The following is a 20,852-nucleotide window of genomic DNA, read 5'->3' on the forward strand; positions in this document are numbered from 1 at the left end:
CCTTCTTCTGGTGGGCGCTGAGCTACACGAATAGTACAGGGGAAAAGGAGAAGATATCACTGTCCGCACCGTCACAGTCATTGGCCCGCATCCCTACCCTTGCCATGACGCACATGCACTCACCTTCGTATCATGCACGCCTCTTTCTCCCCCCGCCTTATCTTACATCAACACCACTCTAAACAGGCATTGCCCATACAGCATGCTCAGAGTGTACTCACCTGCTTGTCTGGAGGACCGTAGAGTAGCTTGTACTGGGGGAGGACCCCATCCACTAGTTTCTCCAACTCCTCCGTGCTGAAGGCAGAGGCCCTTTCCCCAGACACGCAAGCCATTGTCTCTTCCAGACTGAGGTCAAAGCAGCACTTGCAGTGTAGGTCCTCTCCTGTCGAAGAACAGGTATCAAGTGATTGAACAGAGAGAAAATGGCGGTGACGTCCGCAGCGGTGCGTACCGTCACCGCCGGCGTACATCATCATTGGCTCCTGGGACCCATAGGGTCCAATGTTAACCAATGCAGGATTGCGCCACGGTCTTCGACCGCCTACCGCGACGGTGTAGAACGCCAGCGCAGTTACCTCATATCCCCATGTCCCACATTACAGGTCAGGCAGACGCCATTTCAGGGGGCCACATGGAATTAATTTTAAATGCGTCACACATATCTAGGCCTTGCTTAGACACTAATACAGCCATATGTCGATTTTCAAACATTTTCCTATAAAGTTGTGTTTACGTACCTCAGTGTTGGTTGACTCTCTGCTCGCTGTTCTCCTCCTTAGAGCACGTCCGCTGGGGCAGGTGAGGCGGCATCCTCCGGTGTACAGACCGCTGGTGGACCTGTCGACAATGGAGGAGCGACATGTAATTATCACCTACAGGCTTGATCGTAACACAATCCAGGAACTGTGTGCCCAGTTGGAGCCAGACCTGATGTCAGCTATCTGCAATGCCACAGGAATCCCCCCTCTAGTGCAGGTGCTGTCAGTATTCCATTTCCTAGCAAGTGGGTCTTTTCAAACAACAGTGGCCATTGCATCAGGGATGTCCCAACCTATGTTCTCCAACGTGTTGGCCAGAGTGTTGTCTGCCCTGCTGAAACACATGAGAAGCTACATCGTTTTCCCTCAGGTGGAGGATTTGCCTACAGTGAAAGGTGACTTCTATGCCCTGGGACATATCCCCAACATCATAGGTGCCATTGATGGGACACATGTGGCCTTGGTCCCCCCCGCAGGAGTGAACAGGTGTGCAGAAATCGGAAGAGTTACCATTCAATGAATGTGCAAATGTTGTGTTTGGCCGACCAGTACATCTCCCATGTAAATGCCAAGTTTCCTGGCTCTGTGCATGACGCTTACATTCTGCGGAATAGCAGCATCCCTTATGTGATGGGGCAACTCCAGAGGAACCGTGTGTGGCTATTAGGTGAGGACATGGACCCAATACAGTGTGATTAGGTGTCTGGGGATGTCCCTAAGAGTTAGTGTGTGTCTAACAGTTGTCCCTCGACATTTGCAGGTGACTCTGGTTCCCCCTAACCTGTCATGGCTACTGACCCCAGTGAGGAATCCCAGGACAAGGGCAGAGGAACGCTACAATGAGGCCTATGGGCGGACTAGGAGGATTATAGAGAGGACCTTCGGTCTCCTGAAGGCCAGGTTCCGGTGCCTCCAAATGACAGGTGGTTCCCTATTCTACTCACCAAAGACGGTGTTCCAGATCATCGTGGCCTGCTGTATGCTTCACAACTTGGCTTTGCGACGACAGGTGCCTTTTCTGCAGGAGGATGGTCCAGATGGAGGTGTTGTGGCAGCTGTGGAGCCTGTGGACAGTGAAGACGAGGAAGCAGAGGAAGAGGACATAGACAACAGGAACACCGTGATCCAGCAATTCTTCCAGTGAGACACAGGTAAGACGACAACACTGCCTGCTACATCTGATTTAATTCTACTACCTCTCATATGTCTGTCATTTTCACCCAGTGTATGGACCCCGAGTTGTCACTTTCCCTTTCGATTTCACAGATGTGGGTCCCACTGTGTGACCTCTGCTTTGTTTCCGCATGGACCAGAGCTGTGTGACAAAGGTATGTAGACATTACATTAGATATAGCATTTTGCCACAGTTATTGCTAATACACATTTGTGAAAGCACAGACTGACTCCAGATTGTTTTGTGATTTAAGGGTGTTTATTTAAGTGCAAAATAGTCGAGGGGGTTGTAAAATGGTCAGGGGTGATGGTGGAGGAATGTCCATGGCAAAGTTCAGTCTATTTGTCTCTTAGGTGCATTGTCCAAAGGGGCACAGGAAGTGGAGCTAGGGCAGTTTAAGTATGGACAGGGTGACAAAGTGGGACAGAAGGATGACAATCAGGGTGGTCTCATTTCTTGGCGTGGGTCTTGGCATTGTTCTCTGTCTTTGTCCTGGATCTCAGGGACCGTTTGCGGGGTGGTTCTCCATCCGCAGGGGGTGGGGTGCTGGTGTCGTGGTCCTGTGGCGGTGGCTCCTGTCCACTAGCGCCGGCGGAGGTGGTGGGCAGTTCATCGTCCAGGCTAGTGTCAGGGGCCCCTTGTTGTGCCACAGTGTCCCTCCTGGTGTGGACGAGTTCCTTCAGCACCCCTACAATGGTGCCCAGGGTGGTATTGATGGATTTGAGTTTCTCCCTAAACCCCAAATACTGTTCCTCCTGCAGCCGCTGGGTCTCCTGAAACTTGGCCAGTACCGTTGCCATCGTCTCCTGGGAATGGTGGTAGGCTCCCATGATGTTGGAGAGTTCCTCGTGGAGAGTGGGTTCCCTGGGCCTGTCCCCCCCCCTGTCACACAGCAGCCATCCCAGTTCCCCTATGGTCCAGGGCCTATGTCCCCTGAACCGTGTGCCCACTACCACTGACCCCAGGTGCCTGGTGTTGTTGGGGTGGTGGGTTAGCCTGGGTTTCCTATAGTGGTGGACACACTGCTGCTTGACGTGTCCCAGGGACAGAGATATGGGCCCGCTGGGTGGGTGCTGTGCTGGTGTTTCCAGAGGGGGGAAGTTCTGTAGTGGCCTGTGCCAGTGTGAGGGGAACCAACTGTCCCGAGCTCCCAGATGGGCCAGGCTGGTCATCTAGATCCAGTTGGACAGAGCTGCTGTCATCACTGTGGGCCTCTTCTGTGGGTGGAGTGGACATGTCTGGACCCTCCTGTCCGGTGACGTTGGGTAGGGGTCCTGCAGGGGTGTAAAGGCATGAATATTGCATCTGTATGTGCCATGGTGTGCAATGGGTGGGTGACCCTGTATCCCAGTGCTTCCATTCTTGTGTGGGACCTTCTGTGATAATGGTTTAGGGGGGTGAACGGGTATGTGCAGTGGACATGGTTTGGTGATGGGTGTCCATGCTTTGGTGTTACATGCATGGGTTAGGTTTGGGTTGTGTGGTTTGTGATAGTGGGACATGTGTGAGGAGTGATGGGGGTGAGGGCGAGGGTGGGGGTATGCGATAGCATGCAGGTAGGGTGGGGGATGAAGTAGTGAAAGATTTGACTTACCAGAGACCATTCCTTCAGCTACTCCTGCGAGGCCCTCAGGATGCAGTATAGCCAAGATCTGCTCCTCCCATGTTGTGAGTTCTGGGGGAGGAGGTGGGGGTCCAGCGCCAGTCCTCTGAACCGCAATCTGGTGTCTTTAGACCACGGACGGCACCTTCCCCCGTAGGCCGTTCCACCTCTTCCTGATGTCATCCCTAGTTCTTGGGTGCTGTCCCACTGCGTTGACCCTGTCCACGATTCTTCGCCATAGCTCCATCTTCCTAGCTGTGGTGGTGTGCTGCACCTGTGATCCGAATAGCTGTGGCTCTACCCGGATGATTTCCTCCACCATGACCCTGAGCTCCTCCTCAGAAAACCTGGGATGTCTTTGCGGTGCCATAGGGTGGTGTGGGTGATGTGTGGGGTGGTGTTTGTTGTGAGGTGTGGGGTGATATTTAGAGGTGTGTTGTGTGAGGTGCATGGATTTGTTTGAGTGATGGTGTTGAGTGCCTGTGGATGCTATTGTTCTTTCTGGTGGTGTCTCTCTCTGGCCTTCTGTCGCAATTTGTGACGTAGGGGTTTGTGGGTGATGTGGGTGTGTTTTATATTGTGCATTTCGATTTGTCCAATGTGGATGTGTTTTGAATATGTATGTGTATTTGTGGGTCTTGATAGTGTGGCCGTATTCCTGTTGGTGTGACGGTGTTGGTTTTGTTATCGCCAGTTTATTACTGACCTTTGGTGTGGCGGAATTGTGTGGGTGTCTAGATTTTGGCAGATTCCGAGCTGTGGGTCATAACGGCTGTGGCGGATGTCCGCGGCCACGGCGGTGTGTTGGCGGTCTTCGGCACGGCGGTAAGCGGCTTTTACCACCAATGTTGTAATGACCCCCTACGTCTTATGGGTGCCCGCTTGAGCAGGTGGTTTGTCTGTAAGCAATAAATCACTCTGGTCTCTCTTTCACTAAACATAACACAGTGGGAGATTCATTTTTTAATGCCCTGTTGCATCTAATTGACAGCTAGTTTTCCACATTTACCAGACAGAAATAGTATTCAATTCTTCATATTTTCAGACTGGCCAGGAGCTGGTACTTGAATATGCGTTTAGCATAACATTTTATGTTCTGTGACATAGAAATATAACTATGTGTAGATTAATTCTCATTTAGGAATTGTTTAGGCAGACTTAAAATACTTTCAAAATTATGTTTTCCTGTACTTTCTATTTCATGTATGCACTTCAAAGATAAATCATTGTAGCTTTCAATGATCTCTTATGGTTTTCTTACTAGCCTTGACATAAAAATAGTTTCAATTACAGTACAAGACAGGCAGTATGGCAAACCTAGTCAAGTAGGATTCTTGTATTTCCCCCTTCTATACAGCCACTCTCCCCCCCTCCCCCATCTCAAGCTTCCTCTTGCAGCAGTGCCTGCAACCATCTGCTGTATACACTAAATTGAACATTGCAACATTCAATTAAGCTACTTTAACAGTTCCCTGGAAGAGGCTTGCAGATGAGCAAGATGGGCAGGTACTTTCGTTGTATTTTGCAAAGTGAAATGTGTTGGGAAGAGCAGAAGCAGAACAGGATAAAGGCGAGCTGTAAGGATACCAATATCAAATAGTTTTCTCCAGTCATGGGCTATTCCATTCCATTCTGGTACTTCTCTGTTGCCACCTAGGGATCTGACTTAAGGGAGAGCTTTGGTAGTTTAAGAAGGTGGTGCTGCATGAACATACATTTAAGAAGCTGGAGAGGTGCTGAGTGAATGTTTTGCACTTCTCTGGAGTAGAAGGAGCCACCAAAGGGTTTTAGTGTTGCAGCGGACTTGAGGGAGGGATGGTTGTACACACCCAGATGTATAGACTGAATGGTTTAATAAAGAAATGGACACACGACCTAGTGACTTATGAATCAATGACCGTCTCACTAGGATTTCTGACTGCAACTGTTGTTAAAACGAGGTGAAATGAAAAAACTTTGAAAAAATGGCCATAATAGTTAATCCCCTGTATGTTACTGTAAAGTACATAAGGAATATGATACCAAGATGTTCAATTTGGGATCAGATAATATGAAGTTATAAAATTAGATGTAGAAATACATTGAAAGTATGGGGAAACAGTGCACATCCAAAACAAACACCCAATGTGCATATTTCTATTTTTTAAACGCCACTTTATCTTAAAATATATTTATATGTTCCTCAAATAAAAGTGCACTGGAATCACCGCACTGGTTGCATGGATAGGTCTGTAACCAGTTAGATTGTGCCATTGGTTGCAAGCAGAAATGCCAGTTTTTCTACCCTTTCTAATAAAGAAACGCACATATAGAACATGCAGATCAATAACAAAGTTCCAAAAATTGAAAACAAGGTCTTCTATGTGACGGGGGAAGAAGAATATCTTTTTGTGGAGTATCTAGAAGAGAAAGTTACTACTCTCCTTGAAAGGAGAATTTAAATGTCCTGAAAAAATTATAACCTGGAGGCACTATAAAATCCGGCATTCCAAATTCACAGAAAAGTTTACAAAGTCATAAGAGACTGCATTCTGCAGAGGAGGGCATCATTGAACCTATCCCTTCCATCACAATTAAAATCTCTTTCCGAGTCAGATGAATGAATCTGAGGCTGTAAAAGAGGCATATTTTAACGTATGCTACTTGAACATAACAAATCATTAATCATTTACAGGGGCAGAGCTCGTTAGGAAACGTTTTGTTTCAGAAGCAGGCATTTCATTTTCCAATTATTCTAATAAATCTAACATTATGAAGGAAATCGGTGTTGATGGTTTCTATATGTGAAAGTAGAACTGAGGCAATTGGTGACAGGGATGTAGAGAAGGTCATAAACACCATGCCTCCCTCTTTCGTTAGCACTGCTTTTGATTAGTCAAAGGATGTGTGTCATGTTGCTCGATTATTGGTTTGGGAGAGCTATTTGGATCAAGTAATCAGAGCTCTACTGCCTTTTTTCATTGCACAGTCATGCAAAAGCAACAGATGCACCGGTCAGCATGTGTAATTTCTTCTGATCAGAAAACATTTATTACTCTCTAAGTGCCTCTGCAGATGAGGTACCTTCCTTGATAGGCACTCAAAAGGTATTTAACCTTTGCCAGGGAAAACAGCTACCATCATCTATTTTTTCATTATCAATGTATTTTCCATCAAGAAGCAGTGTGCACAGAAATAAAACATGGACAATTAAATTATGTGATGAAATATTTTATTCATGCAAAACAACTCAACCACAGACTCTTCAAAGTACAGGTGCAGAATATGGAATCAGACTACGTAGACCTGTTGCTGCCAACTGAAGTAAGGAGGTTGAGCAATGAGAAAGTTCTGGAAGGGTTTATTGTGTTGCTCACAGAAACTGAACAGTTCTTAATCATTGAAGGACAGAAACACCTTAACCAGAAAGTTTTGAAATGGCCTACCGTGCTCGATTTTCTCTTTGACATTCACACATTTCAGCTCTCTCAATCTTGCACTTCGAAGCAGAAGGCAACTTGTATGCTCATTGATGCCTGCCAGGTATTCCTTAAAAAGTCGACCTACAGTTCAAAGATCAGTTGGAAGATGCTGATTTCACACATTTTCTCAAATTGCACCTAGAGTGCTGAAAAACAAGAGAAATGCTGTTGAGCCCCAAACTGTGTGCTTATCTAAAAGGCCTTTCTGGAACATCAGGAGGCGATTCTTCCAGTTCAAAATTCACACTCTATTCTTTAGGCTAATAGAAAATATGTCCGTGATTAGTACAAGGAATCCTGAAGCTGTCAAACTTACTGGTTTGAAGAGGGCACAGTCTAAGACGGAGCTTGGTGACATGATACATAACTTTTCTCAAAGCATATTCAATGGGTGAGGAGCCAGTTGAATTCTAGAAAATTGTGCCGTCTAAAAAACTTCACTCTGCCATTTATTTTGGCATAGAAAATAGTATGTATGTTTGGTTTAACCTATGCATGCAAGTGTTTGCTTTCTGCAATGGATGTTCTAAAAAAAATAAACTAAGCAACAAACTGAATGACATACATATATAGAGATTAGCTCTGGAGACTTGCAGGCTCTGAAAAGGTTCCAGAGTATAGGCAATTAATATGGCAACTGAAATAGAAAATGACCCTGTAAGCTCCTGTGCCTTGGATAATACTTACATTGCCTCCTGTAAGCCTCTATACATGATGTTCTGCATTCACTCAAGAGCTGCCAAACTCCATGCGCAACTTTCAAGATTGGGAGGATGGCACTGCAATTTTTGCACTCTGTTGAAGACTCTGCATGTCTCCTTCACAGAATTTAGCCCAAAGCTGGCCAATGTTAATTCAATGGCCTCAGACGTACTAAAATGAAAGAAGTTGTTCCAGGACCCTCCACTGATCATGCCTCTGACTTCTGGATTGTGGCTGGTCCAACCTGGCACACTGAGCGTTGGACAGCCTGAAATGGCATAGCTAGAAACACTGCTAAAAATGTACCCACATTTTCATATCAGTATGTATCTACATAATGTGACAGATAGCCTAGACTGTTGATCTCTGAGCATCTCTGAGCATCTCTGAGCATCTGAATTACATTCTTCCATCTCCAAATAAATGGAAAAAAACAGGAAATCACTTACGTTGCTTCAATAACAACTCCTACTCCAGCAGGCTTTAACGCTTCTGTTATTGCAACTGCAATTTGTTTGGTCAGGCGTTCTTGAACTATAAATACAAGATGAAACAACATGTGTTTATTCCTAGCATGGACTTTGGTCACTATATTCAGCTTTAAATGGTTTAACAAGTTTTCAAAAGATCAATTTTTAAAGTACTCCTGCTTACACTGGAGGGGTTTGAGTGAACTATCTATTTACGTGCACATATTATCTGTCACTCACAGATTTCCCAGAAACCAACATTCTGCAACTACATGATAGAAATTAGTTTAGAGAATATAAGCATAGTTCATAATCAGCCATAACTAACTGTCTAATCATGACATCATTCAACAGCTTGCTAATCGTTGACATACTCTTGTACAGCATTGTCTCTTCTTACCATTACCCCTACACTATTGCCTTTACAAATCAATTTTCTCTTCTGGTCATTAGCTCTACACTGCCGATATATTTTCTCACATTACATATGTAATAAAACATTTAGAATTGGTGGGCTTTACGGTCACGGTTAGTGATAGGGTATCAGGGTTAGGGTAAGAATAACATTTTTTTTAACTATCATATATAGTACATTAGTTATAAGGAATTCATTTGAATTCAGAGGGGCTTATTCACAAACTGCATTTGTTAGTATGTTAGCAGTGCTAGAATTGTGCTACTAACTTACTACAAAATGGTATATGGGCAGAGTTTCTGAACCTGCCTTTTTAAATCTTTTTCTTTGCATAGATGTCCTATACTTTGCCATAGTGAGACTTCGAAGTCTTTATTATACTTGGAAAAATGTGTAAAATTATTTTTATTTTAAATAATATCATAAATTACACACACACACATTTATAAATATGAAAAAAGAAAAAATGCTACAAGACTGGTAACTTAATTTTGAATGAATGAAATTCTTAATTGTAATATATTAATTTAAAAAAAATGTTTTTGCTTAAGGTTTAATTAAAAAATAAATTTGCACTTAAAGTAAAAAAAAAGTACATTGTTTAACCTCCTTCTCTCTTCTTCTATGTACCAGTGATAAGATTGAGCATGGAGACCAACTGTTTGCCGGGGGGCTCTGAAGTCATGTTGACCTGCATGCTGTCCCTCAGATTTTAGGGGGAGTTTCCACCCTAATTGACCTACTGTACACGTTTTATCATGTTTTATGGTTTCTGCAACCGTTTCATATTATGTTCATATTTATACCAAAGGGTGTTTGTTGGGGCTACTGGGATGGATGGGACGGGAAACCAGTAACTGTGAAAGGGGGGGGAGGTCACTAAGGCAAGTAGTCACCTATTTGGTCATGTTACAGGGCCTCAGGATGGGAGAAACATGATAATCTTGAGATTCCCACTGATTATGTATAAAGAGATTTGCTATGGCGTCAACCATTCCGCGGTGACTGGTATTAAAACAGTAACACTTAAAGCACAGGGTTTCAATTCGCCTTTCAAAAGGTGAGAAGTTTAAAAATGGCTACATGGCATGGGTTCAAACCTTGTACTATTACAAGATCCACCTCACTAGGCAAAACAAGCCCCACCTTAAATGATTCTGGTTCCCCCAGCAGTACCATTCACAAGCAACTAGGAAAAATAAAGGCACATCTTTATTATTGAGTTGACTTGTTATTCCAATTAGAGACCTTAATACAAGATCAGGAGAGTAGCATCCTAGATCATGACCTCACTATCTTTTCGATATATAGGCCTAACGAAGATAAAACAAGTTTTATCGAATTTTATTCCCCTATATTGAATTATTCTCACATGGTCTGTTAATCTTGGGTGGTGACTTCAACACTATTCTCACTGAAAAGGATTACACTTTCTATTCCCGAGTTAATAAAACTAATTCGAGAATAGATTTGTTCCTGACAAATAGGGAGGCCTATGAAACAGTGGTGGTGTTGTCAGTGAACGGGGTATGTACCCTGTCGTCTCATTACCCTGGAAACGTTGTCCACTTGTCTGGGGATGCCAGGTCAACCAACCCCATTGACATAGAAAACGACATGGCCTTTCAACAAACAAATCTATTTTCTAGAATCATACATCACATAGGCTGTCCACCTCCTCCTACTCCTAAGGAAGACCCGCCATGATGTCTAACTACTAACACATACACAAGGGGTCTAAACGCCACCTACAGTCCTATTGTTTCATGTTCTTTGTCAACCATCATACAGAAGTTTTAATAACGATATAGAGTGTTTGCTGAACTGTTGATAAGAGAAAGAACAGGCATCTTTGTAATAATTCCTTTATGTATATTATGCTAAAATCAGTCTTTGTCTGTATTATGTAATGTCAAACTTATTTTTTCCAATGTGTGTCATCTTATCAACAAGTTATGTCATTTGATATATGTTTGAGTGTTCTCTCGCTCGATGTGGAGAAGGCCTTTGATAGGGTATATCATGAATCCATGAAAAAAGTCCTCAAAAAGATCAATGAATCCTCTTATATCCTTGTTTATCATGGCCAACAACAAACAACAAACAGAGTTTTGACTTAACCGAGGATGAGACAAGGTTGCCAGTTGTCCCCAATAATCTTTGCTTTGACTATACAGTCGTTAGTCAAGAATATTAAAACTAATCGATCGATATTTATCATCAGAGTTAATGGCCATATGTATAAATTGGTACTTTTTGCCGATAAAATACTAAGCTTCCTAATGGACGCTGAATAATCCATCCCAGCTTTTATGACAGAATAAGAAACATTCTCAGCAATGTCAGATTTTTGTGCCAACTACCTGAAATCTGCGGTTGTGGGGGGTTGTTGTCGTAACACAGAATGTGCTCCAATATTTCAGTTCTGGTGGATTCAATTACGCAGAAGAACCCATGTCCTACCAGGGAATATCGCTATTTGCACAATGCAGTGATCTATTTGCATGTAATCAAGCTCTGTCATTAAATTCAAAGACCTCTACCACTGGGGCAGGCTTGATATGTCTTGGGTCAGCAGGTTCAACATAAAAATGAACTTTCTTCCTCGCTTGCTGTAAGTAGGGAAAACACTTCTTTTAGAGGTACCTTGTCGGTCCCCAAAAGAGATCAATTCTTGTCTTTTTTCTTTCATCTGCGAAGGTTAATCTCCAAGGGTGGCGGAGCGGCCTCATATAAATCACTGGCAAAGGTCATATTAGGCCTCCGAGAGGGAATTCTGCTGCATTAAAGTGACCTTAATTTGCCCCACCATTGACTGGATGTGCGATGAGAGGAAAAAATACTAGATACTAGTTGAAGAGGAAATCTCCCCTGCTCCCCACAATACCTATTTAGGCTGCCTCCACATCACGAGCCCTGCAGTCACACCCCAATACACTATTTGTACTGCCTTGACATATTACCCCACGGGTAGGTCATAATTCACCTGTGTGCCTTAACCCCATAGATATTCTAGGACCGCTATTCCTAAAACACAAAGGGAAGAGGCCCACATAGGCTTTGCAAGTTTTTTAATGGCGGAGACCTGCTGATCACCAAGGAACATGAGGCTAAACCCAAGAAGATGTGATAGATTTAAATTCCTACAAGTCCTTCACTGAGCAGGCATGGTCAAGAGGCAAGTCCAAGGAGGCTACAAACTAACCAAACTGGAGACAATCCAAGATCAGGCTTCTACTTGAAAGGGGGCCTCTCGACTAGTCAGGGCATTAGATGATAGCCAAGATCTTGTGCAGCCTTGAAATATGTCTAAATGAGAAGAAGAAATAGAGCAGGATATGGGAGAATAAACGTGGAAGGCCATATGACAAAGGTCGGCAACTGCCTCAATTTGCAACAAACATAAACAACGTTTAACGTACTCAATAAATAGTATTTGACCCTTTTCTGGCTTATGGCAATGTTCAGAGTGAGATGCGTGCAAGATGGGCTGGCAGGCAAGATGACGCACCTCTCGTGTTCTTGTCTACAGGCACAGGCGTTTTGGGTGGATATTGTGAATCATGGAGATCGCACTATGGCTAGACCTGGTCGTATTGGTACTGGGCTATCTAGGAAAAGCAGGATATATCGAATGTACTCACCTATTGAACACCTTCTCACCCAATTCCTTTAAGTTGGTTGACTTGACTTTGGAAACAGCTGATATTCCACTGCTGGGATTATGGACAAATATCTGGCACATACATGCTATGGAAACAATGCCTGCACTATATGACTATGGAAGCTCATAAACAATAATGTTTTAATTGGCTGATGTAGCACTGTACTTTTCTACTGTTTTACTCTGTTTAAAAATTAAAAATAAAGTGTGGAAAAAAGTGATGTATAGAATTAATTGAAAGGAATTTTATTGTATATTATTAAAATGTAATGCTACACTAGTTTTTAAATGCAAAAAAGTTGTTAAAAGAATTCATAATTAAATAGTATATATTTACTTTTTAAACCCCTTCGCTGCTAGGCCTTTTCCCCCTCAGGTGCCGAGCAGTTTTTTGGCTATTTGGGGAAGTTCACGCTTAGGCCCTCATAACTTTTTGCCCACATAAGCTACTCACGCTACATTTGCGTCGTTTTTTTATCAACATCCTAAGGATTCTAGAGGTACCCAGAATTTGTTGGTTCTCCTGGAAGAGATCAAGAAATTAGCCAAAATACAGCTAAAATGTTGTCTTTTTTTAAATGGGAAAAAAGGGCTGCAGAAGAAAGCTTGGTTCCCCTCCCCCACCCCTCTGAAAATGGCATCAACAAAGGGTTTGTGGTGCTAAAATCACCATCTTCCCAACTTTCAGGAACAGGCAGACCTGAATCAGAAAAACACATTTTTTAACACAATTTTGGCATTTTACTTGGACATACCCCATTTTTACTATTTTTATTTGCTTTCAGCCTCCTTCCAGTTAGAGACAGAAATGGGTGTGAAACCAATGCTGGATCCAGGACAGCTAAACATTTCTGAAAAGAAGACAAAATTCTGAATTCAGCAAGGGGTCATTTGTGTAGATCCCTCAAGTTTTTCCTACAGAAAGTAACAGCTAAAAAAATAATATTGAAATTGAGGTGAAAAAAAAGAGCCATTTCTATCCACGTTTTCTTCTATAACTTTTTCCACCTATGGCAGATTTTTTAAAGCAATATACCGTTATGTCTGCTGGACTCTTCTGGTTGCGGGATATATAGGGCTTGTAGGTTCATCAAGAACCCTAGGTACACAGAGCCAATAAAAGAACTGCACCTTGCAATGGGTTTTACTACAGCAATTCATTTGGTGAAATATTAAGAGTGAAAAACAGCTAACAAGGAAACCTTTGTATTTCCAAAATGGGCACAAAATAAGGTGTTGAGAAGCAGTGGTTATTTGCGCCTGTCTGAATTCTGGTGTCCCCATACTAGCATGTGAATTACAGGGCATTTCTCAAATAGACTTCTTATGAAACAATGTAGAGAAAGACCAGGGGCAATAACAATTGTCCTTCTATTCTGTGTTCCCCCAAATCTCCAGATACAAATGGTACCTCACTTGTTTGGGTAGGCCTAATGCCCACTACAGAATACGCAACATGGACACATCACATTTTTACATTGAAATCTGACATGTTTTTTGGAAAGTACCTAGCTGTGGATTTTGGCCTCTAGCTCAGCCGGCACCTAGGTAAACCTATTAAACCTGTGCATGTTTGAAAACTAGACACCTCGGGGAATCCAGGATGGGGTGACTTGTGGGGCTCTCAATAGGTTCTGTTACCCAGAATCCTTTGCAAACCTCAAAATTTAGAAAAATAAAAAAATAAAAACTTTTTCCTCACATTTTGGTGATAGAAAGTTCTGGATTCTGAGACAAGCCACAAATTTCTTTCCACGCAGCATTCCCCCAAGTCTCCCGATAAAAATGGTATGTCACTTGTGTCGGTAGGCCTAGTGCCCGTGGCAGGAAACACCCCAAGAAGCAACATGGACACATCATATTTTTACATTGACAATTGACATGGTTTTTGGAAAGCGCCTAGCTGTGGATTTTGGTCTCTAGCTCAGCCGGCACTTAGGAAAACCTACCAAACCTGTGCATTTTTCAAAACGAGAAACCTAGGGGAACCCAAGATGGCACTCTCACCAGGTTCTGTTACCCAGAATCCTTTGCAAACCTCATTATATGACAAAAAAAAAGAAAAAACTTTTCCTCACATTTTGGTGATCGAAAGTTCTGGAATCTGAAAGGAGCCACAAATTCCACCCAGCATTCCCCCAAGTCTCCCGATAAAAATGGTATGTCACTTGTGTCGGTAGGCCTAGTGCCCGTGGCAGGAAACGCCCGAAGAAGCAACATGGACACATCATATTTTTACATTGACAATTGACATGGTTTTTGGAAAGCGCCTAGCTGTGGATTTTGGTCTCTAGCTCAGCAGGCACTTAGGAAAACCTACCAAACCTGTGCATTTTTCAAAACGAGAAACCTAGGGGAACCCAAGATGGCACTCTCACCAGGTTCTGTTACCCAGAATCCTTTGCAAACCTCATTATATGACAACAACAAAAAAACTTTTCCTCATTTTGGTGATCGAAAGTTCTGGAATCTGAAAGGAGCCACAAATTCCACCCAGCATTCCCCCAAGTCTCCCAATAAAATTGGTACCTCACTTGTGTGGGTAGACCTAGTAACCGCAACAAGAAATGCCACAAAACACTATGTGAACACATCAAAATGATTAAATACAAAACAACCTGTTTTTATGGAGGGGACTGGGGGGGGGGGCAGATTTCGGAAGGTTCCATTACAAAAATGTGTGATTTCAAGCAAAATTGGAGGTTTGCAGGCCATTGTGGGTAAAAGATTGGTGCTGGGTGCATGTGAAGCACACAACCCTGGACTCACCCAGATGTTTAGTTTTCAGATGTGTCTACATGGCAGCTTCCCAAAGTCCAAAAAGTGCAGCCCTCACCATTCCAAGTGGGATTATTTTGAGAGTTAGACAAGCCCAAATGTAAAACCAAAACACCAAATAATCAAATGTTCTAAGATTGTTACACCCTTCAGTTTGGGTGGGGGAATAACTATGCCCATAGTGGTAGGTAGCCACCACCCCACTTTTTTTTTTTTTTTTTTAACTCTCTGGCATCTAGTAGGCTTTCTGCCAACGCCAGGGAGTGGATTGGGGTAATTGCCCCATCTGCCCACTGGTGGGAAGAAGAAACTTTGTCCCCATTTGTTTGGAGTGGGGGTATGACCGACCATACCCCCACCCTCTTTTTTTGAAAAAAATTCTTCCCCGCGTCTGGTGGGCTTTCTGACCCCCTTGGGGGCAGATGGGCCTTACAAAAATAGGCTGATCTGCCCCCAAGGGGGCCAGAAATGGCCAACGGTAATGTGCCCCCATGGGGAGCGACCTTTGCCCAAGTGGCTGCCCCCCAAACAAAATACGCACACCAATCCCTGGTGCCTAAGAAGTTTTTTGACCCCTTTGGGGGCAGATGGGCCTAATAGAAATAGGCCGACCCCTGGTGTCTAGTGGTTTCTGCCTTCCTAGGGGGCAGACTGGCCTAATAAAAATAGGCCGATCTGACCCAAGGTGGGCAGAAATGGCCTAAAATAAAATTGCCCCCCAGGGCAGCGACCCTTGCCTAAGGGGTCGCTACCCATCTGTGTAAAAAAAAAAAATATAAAAAAAAAAAAAGAATCCCTGGTGCCTAGGGTTTTCTGTCCCAAGGGGGGCAGACTGGCCTAATTAAAACAGGCCAATCTGCCCCCAACGGGAGCAGAAATGGCCTAAAATAAATTTGCCCCCCAGGGGAGCACCTCTTGCCTAAGGGGTTGCTCCCATTGCGTGAAATTGATGTGAAAAAAAAACCGAAATCCCTGCCCACTTGAGGGCAGATTGGCGTAATACAATTATGCCGATCTGCCCATAAGGGGGGCAGAAATGGCCTAAAAACAATTTGTGTCCCCCCCACGTAGGGGCAGAAAAGGCCTAATAAAATATGCCCCCTTTGGGGAGTGGCCCTTGCCCATGGGGCCGCTTCACTCATGAGCTTACAAAAGTAAACACAAATCCATGGTGTTTACGATTGTGCTGCAGAAATGCTCAGAAAGACATCAAAGGAAAGGAAAGGCCTTTCCTTTGATACTTCTCTGCCTGCCCCCACTCCCCCATTCGAAGCGAAATGCAAGCATTTCCCTTCTGTTTGCGACGGGGGCAACCTCTGATGAGGTTAGCGTACGATCGTGTGTTGACGTCATCAGACGTCATTGGGGGAGGGGGGGAGGGAGAAGGGGAAGCAATTCCCCCTCCATTCCTGCCCAGGGGAGGAGGGTGGGAGGCCCATGGGGAGAGCGAGGACGAGCCCAGCTCGTCAAGTAAACTTACATGTGCAACTTACTCACAAGTGGGAGTTACATTTGCGAATTGTCCCTAGAATATTTAACATTGGCAGTTTTATAGTATCGCTTAGGGAAAAAATGTGGGCTAAAACAGGGGATACACTATTTTTAAAATAAAATAAAATTGTCAATTTAAAGAAATTGAATTTGATTTAATGTAATTATATACAATAAAAAATGAAACGATTAAAATGAGGGATAGAATTAACAATATGGTTAGGGTAAGGACATGGTATTGTCTGAAATATATTTGAATTATTTTAATGTAATTTACATAATTAAAGACATAACATTGATTAGTTACGGTTAGAGATGTAGGTGCATTAGTGTTAATTAAAATTAATTCAATTAATAAAAATAAAAATATATTTTCATTGGTAAGAGATAGCCTTAATTAAAAAAAATAAGTTTTAAATATTTCATATAGATTAGACTAGGGTTAACAATAGGATTAAGTTAAGAGTTTTTTAAAATTTATTTAGAGTTTAAATCATTTTTTAAATTAAGAAATCAAGCATTTAATTCAAAGTAAAATTCAAAACTAAATTTTTCGACAAGCAGATTTCTACAAATGCTTTTTTCCTCATCACATTCTATACAACAAGCTGCTTGCCCCTTAAATATGGCTCCATCATCCCATGCCTCAGGCCAGGCCCAGAAACATGAGTAAAGGAGGCACAGCACATTGCAACCGCTTGAAGAAAGTATGATGAAGCTAAACCAATAGCGACCACACTATGTCGGTAATGATGCAGAGAATATTTAAAATAAATTAGTATTCATCTTGTAAGATCCTTTCCTACCACAGTCAACCCTGTTTTATGTAATCGGTTATCTATAGCCAGCGTGTCGCCATGGTTTTATCTTACAGTAGTCACATAAACTCTGTCTTTGAAAGGATATGAAGTTGACAATTTCAGTTTTCATTAAAACCTTACAAATATTATTGGTGATTTTCTGTGACGTGAACAATGCTTTGCAGAAAACTGATTTAATCTTTGTGAGTACAGGTTCAGTCGAATAGCCGGCATCTGTTTCACTCACTGCTTTCCAATAAGCAACATCAAGTCTATATAAGAAAATGATTGTTGCAGTAGGTCAGGAGTAAATTTCAATTTCAGCTATGTAAAGAGATGGTAGTGATGGGACTTGACTGCAACGAAAACTGGACTATGTGTGACAGGGTATGGAGCTCAAATAGAGCAGGGAGGAGGAGGAACCCCCACAGCTAGGCGGGAGTGAGGGACAAAAGGAGATACCGTGTGGTCTCAAAGAAGAAGCAGCTGAAGAAGAAAGGTCTACCAGACTCACGCCAGGTAAAAGTGCCTGATCTGAACTGTGGCCATAAAGAACACAATCAGTGGGTAAAGGCACAAAAGAAGTGTCTGACGGACCCTGCTTTCCGAGAGCAGATTAGGGACTACACAACCCACTACTTCGAGGACAATGAGCCCACTGCCCCTTCACCACAGACACTCTGGGAGGCATTCAAAGTAGTGGTGCGCGGTCGTTGCATGGCGGCTTCGATTGGGATTAGAGGGTCCTTGCTGCGGGATATCGTTGTTGCAGAAAAAGAATTTAGCTTACTGGAGAAACTCTCACTGGATCACCCGGAGAGGTGAGGGGAAGAGCGCGAGGCTAGGTAAAAAGTAGCAGAGCACACCGAGACGCTAAGGTGCTTTGACTATAAGCAGTACACCTCAAGGGCCTACTCTGAAAGAGATAAGTCAGGGGCGCTGCTGGCATGGTTGGCTAACCCCGCCAAGAGAGGAACTCCTATAGTGGAGATCACCACCCCACTGGGCGAAAAGCTTTATCACCAAGCCGACATAAACTCATACTTCTGCGACTATTACACCACCCTTTACACCAGCTCGTCCCACGGGACGGGACCGGAACTGCAAGATTTTTTGTTGGCGCTGCCGCCCCGGGCTATGAGCAAGGAGGAGCGTTGAATCCTGGGTGGGGATATCGAGATATCGGGACTGCTATAGCGGGTCTGGCTCGCGGAAAGACCCCAGGCACGGATGGACTGCCCATCGAGTTCTATGCAACTTATGCACGGACACTAACCCCCAAGCTGTTGAAGTTGTACAATGAGACACGTGCAATCGGGTGTCTACCGGCCTCGACGGGTGAAGCCCTAATTGTACCATTGCTCAAGCCAGGCAAACCTCCTGACGATAGCGGGGCTTATAGGCCCCTCTCCATGCTTAACTCGGACTATAAAATATTGAGTTGGGTACTAGAAACAAGATTGCTGCCATACATGACACAGCTGGTTCACTGCCCAGAATAAACTTCGGCTACTATCCCTTATGGAGTCGGCGGCCTCCGCGGAGCTGGGGTCCACAGTCCTTGCTATAGATATAGAGAAGGCGTTCGACAGCCTGGAGTGGGATTACCTATACATGGTCCTTGCTCACATGGGCCTCGGGGAAGGCTTTATTAAATGGACAAAGCTGCTCTATGCAGTCCCCAAGGCAAGGGTTAGAACGGGCACATTCATTTCGGCACAGTACTCGGTTGGCAGGGGCACCAGACAGGGGTGTTCGTTATCGCCACTGCTGTTCGCTCTGGCAATGGAGCCGCTCAGGCCAGGATGGCCGCCTGGTACCAAGGGCTGACCAGGCGTGACTGGCGACGTGATCGCTCTGTATGCGGACCACCTACTCTTATTCTTACAAAATACTGGCCCGGAGAGGGAGGGGGTGCAGGCTCTACTGGCACGCGCGGACAGCTATCGGGATTACGGGTCAATTGGCAAAAATAATTTTAATATCCGATGGCAGCGGAGGCTGCACGCATGGCGGAGTGACATGGGAGCTGCGTTGTATCACATACATAGGGGTGCGAATATAACACTCCCAGGCAGATATTCTAGATGGCAACATCAGAAGGGCGGTTGGGGCTCTGAGGTCCAGCTTCGGATTTTGGGGATTGTTTCCGCCATCATTGGCCGGACGGATTGCCCTTCTCAAGATGGTGGCGCTGCCCCGACTGCTGTACTATTTTGCGGCATTACCTCTTTGGGTGCCTCGCGCCATGTTTAGAGAGCTGGACACGGCGATCACCGCGTTCATTTGGGGGGGGGGGGACGCAGAGTGGCGCTGGCAAACCTAAAGAGAACCCGTGCTGGAGGCGGACTGGTGGTGCCCGATTTTGAAGCCTATTATCTCGCTGCACAGCTGCAATGGCTAGCGAGATGGATGGGGGATGGCGGTCCTGGAGAGAATGTCGAGGGTCTGGTGGTTCCCCCCGCTACTGAGCTGGCTGGAATCCTTTTCAATTCAACAGGGGGAGGACCATCGTTGCCTATCGAACCCGCCGTTATCCGTAGGTGCTGAAGGCGATGCCTCCATAGGGCGGGACTGAACACGCCGTACTCTCCTGATGTTCCATTGTCTTGGCTTTGTTGGCCACCTAGGGCGGGAGAGTGGAGGGGTCTACTCACGTGGATTGAGGCAGGGGTTATGCGGATGGGGGATTTATATAGAGAGGGCAATTTGTTACCCTTAGAGGATTTTCGGCAAGAAAACGATCTTCCGCAGGGCCATTTCCTACTACACTGGGCTCTCACCTGATACATTGGGCGGCATTGGGGGACGGGAGCTATCAAACCCCCTCAGCATGGCCTCAGCACTCATTTACTAACTATAGGATGCACACAAAGCAGTTACCAGACTCTACAGGGTAATTAGGGCAGAGGAGGGGACTCCCCTGATAGGCCTGAAGCAGAAGTGGGAGCATGATTTGGGGACTCCGATACCAGACGTGGACTGGGAACGCATTCTAGAAAGAAGGCCCAAGATGTCCAGGACCGCTAGGTTCCAGCTCATACAGTTTTTTGTGCTCCACAGGGCTTACCTTACCCTACTCAGATTGCGAGATTACTTCAGAGTAAGGGACGAGAATGCCCCTGATGCGGCAGGGAGGCGGTGGATTTCCTCCACATGTTGTGGTCCTGCCCCCAGCTGGAATCTTACTGGGACACAGTGGTTGTGGCAAACATTATCGAGACTGAGATTGCCAGCACACCCGCGAGGTGCATATTTCATTGGTTCCCTCATACACCCAAGAACAATGCTACTAGTAGATTCCAAGACCTTGCGTTTATCTTAGCCAAGAGAGAGCAGACGAGGAACTGGAAGACCCCAGGGGCCCACGCCTCTGAGACTGGCGAAGGGAGCTTAGGAAGTGGGCAGACAGTGAGGGAACGGCATGTACACGGATCTAAGAAGGGTCCCCCGAGACGAAGGAGGCTTGGGATCAGATTATCATGACACTACAGAGGGAGCACTTGGACCCGGGCGGGGAGGCTCCCACACAG

General features: G+C 44.7%; 1 protein-coding gene across 1 annotated transcript in view; it reads right to left on the reverse strand.

Annotated features, from left to right (window-relative positions):
- Positions 1-20,852, reverse strand: part of GCH1 (GTP cyclohydrolase 1) — a 325,902-nt gene that overhangs the window by 140,027 nt on the left and 165,023 nt on the right. The window contains exon 5 of the mRNA XM_069208542.1: positions 8,151-8,235. Within this exon, the coding sequence (XP_069064643.1) occupies positions 8,151-8,235 (85 nt within the window). The remainder of the gene's footprint in view (positions 1-8,150; positions 8,236-20,852) is intronic.

This window comes from Pleurodeles waltl, chromosome 9 (genome assembly GCF_031143425.1).
Source record: "Pleurodeles waltl isolate 20211129_DDA chromosome 9, aPleWal1.hap1.20221129, whole genome shotgun sequence".
In the NCBI taxonomy this organism is placed as follows: Eukaryota; Metazoa; Chordata; class Amphibia; order Caudata; family Salamandridae; genus Pleurodeles; species Pleurodeles waltl.